The 1,843-nt window shown below is 40.5% G+C and overlaps 1 protein-coding gene across 1 annotated transcript; it reads left to right on the top strand.

Annotated features, from left to right (window-relative positions):
- On the top strand, positions 307–1,132 carry LOC110268370. Its single transcript, XM_021114483.1, has 2 exons — positions 307–820; positions 921–1,132. Exons 1-2 carry the CDS (start codon positions 307–309, stop codon positions 1,130–1,132), a joined length of 726 nt encoding a protein of 241 aa, XP_020970142.1.

Below are 1,843 nucleotides of genomic sequence, written 5' to 3'. Positions count from 1 at the left end.
TATGTCACCAAATGAAATATGATATTGTGAGGATATGAGGAGTTAGTGGCTTTATCGAATAAAGAATATGATGAATGATTTTCATACCTTTGCTTTTTTGTTTCATTTGAGAACTCCTTGGTTGTTTTCTTGACATGCGATGCTCTTTGACTTTTTTAGAATTTCTTGAGTGTTCTGCAATATTCTCCTTTATATTTTGAACAGCTTTGTCATTGGTATTTGCGTGATATTGATGTTTACTCTATTTTGTTGTTGCTGTTCTCCTTCTTCCCCCCTTTTTAGGAATTGCTTCTTTTTTTTGTTGTCATGCCTCGTGTGAAACTTGCTGAGATAATGGATAGTGACCCAGAGGACTCTAGTAATAGTTTAGGTACTGACTCTTCTATGAATGATATGGACGATGTTCCTGAAGAATATGCAATGGGATTTTCTGAATCTATCCCCCAACCTTGGGTTAAACCATCAAATAAGAGGGTTACTTTTGTGGATCCTCCTCTGATGAAGAAACCTTTTTTGGACCCTCCTTCTTCTGGCTTGTTATTAGGTATGGATAAAACTATGAAACCCGCCTTTGATTCTTCAGATTGTAGAGTTTTGGGTGAATTTGTTGAGAAGCCTTCATATCAAGTGGGTCCTACTCTACTTTGTTCTCGGTTGAAGCGCCAAGAATTTCCATGGACGTCTTTTAAATTTGAGGCAGCTACTCACATAAATAAGGTTTGGCAAAAGTGGGTGTTCACAGTATTGTTTGAGGAGGGTGGTAGTTTTGTGAGGAGATTAGAATCAGCTGGTGTTGCCGAGGCTATTCGCACATCTGCAGGTTGGTTGTTCTCCACCATCTATCCTCATAATTGATTCTTATAATTTCTTTACCTTGTTGCTATATGTTGAAGAAGCACTAATTAATTTTCTCTTGGCAGGCTTGGGTGTTCAGCGAAATGGATCTGATATGAGTTTACTTTGGCAGAGGTGGTGTTCTCAGACTCATACTTTTCTGACTTCTTGGGGTGAGTTTTCACCCACTTTGGAAGATGTTGTGGTTCTTCTTCAACTGCCGGTGTTTGGTAGTGTGATCTCACTCTTCTTCGCCCAGATTCTGATCTGCTTAAGCTTGCATGACATCTTCAAATGAGTTTAAGTGATGCTGGTCGATATGCAAAAGGGTTGTCCAAGAGTAGGCAGGCTAAGAAATTTTCCTCCAAGGATGAGCATCCGAAGACTCGTCGGTCCTCGAGAGGAAAAGAGATGATTAGCGACAAGCAAGATTCCAAGAAGAAGAAGATTACTGTTAAGTATTCTTACTCTAATTGGTCTCGTTATTTCTTTGGTGATTTCCTCAATGGTGAGTTTGTCCCTGCTCCCGTTGTTTCTTCAGATCTTAGGGGAGCTGCTTTTGTTGCTTATTGGTTAAGTAAATACGTATTTTTTGGACCGGCGGATGAGTGTATGAGCCATGGGGTGTTTCTTTTAGCCTGCTTGATTACTAGAGGAGAACGTTTACCATTGGCTCCTATGTATCTCGGCAGCTTATATACGCGGCTTGATCAATTTTTCCAGCAACTCAAGATTGCTCATGGTCGCTTTCCAGTTTTGTCTTTCATTGACGAAATGTTTCTTCAACTCTTTCTTTTTGAGCGGTTCTCTCTGTTTGCTCCCACCCGTAAGCCCCCTACAATTCTTCCAGATAAGAAGGCAAGTCCTCGTGCTTGGGTTTGGGGTTCAGCTCATCCTTCGAAATATTTGGAGGATGTTATTGACTTGGAGAAAAATTTTTGTTTTCGCCCGTACATAACCTCTTACCAGCCCTCATCGTATATATTCTGCTTGTCTTGAGCATGACCAC

This window comes from Arachis ipaensis, chromosome B10 (assembly GCF_000816755.2).
Source record: "Arachis ipaensis cultivar K30076 chromosome B10, Araip1.1, whole genome shotgun sequence".
In the NCBI taxonomy this organism is placed as follows: Eukaryota; Viridiplantae; Streptophyta; class Magnoliopsida; order Fabales; family Fabaceae; genus Arachis; species Arachis ipaensis.
This window is presented reverse-complemented; position numbering and strand designations above follow the sequence as displayed.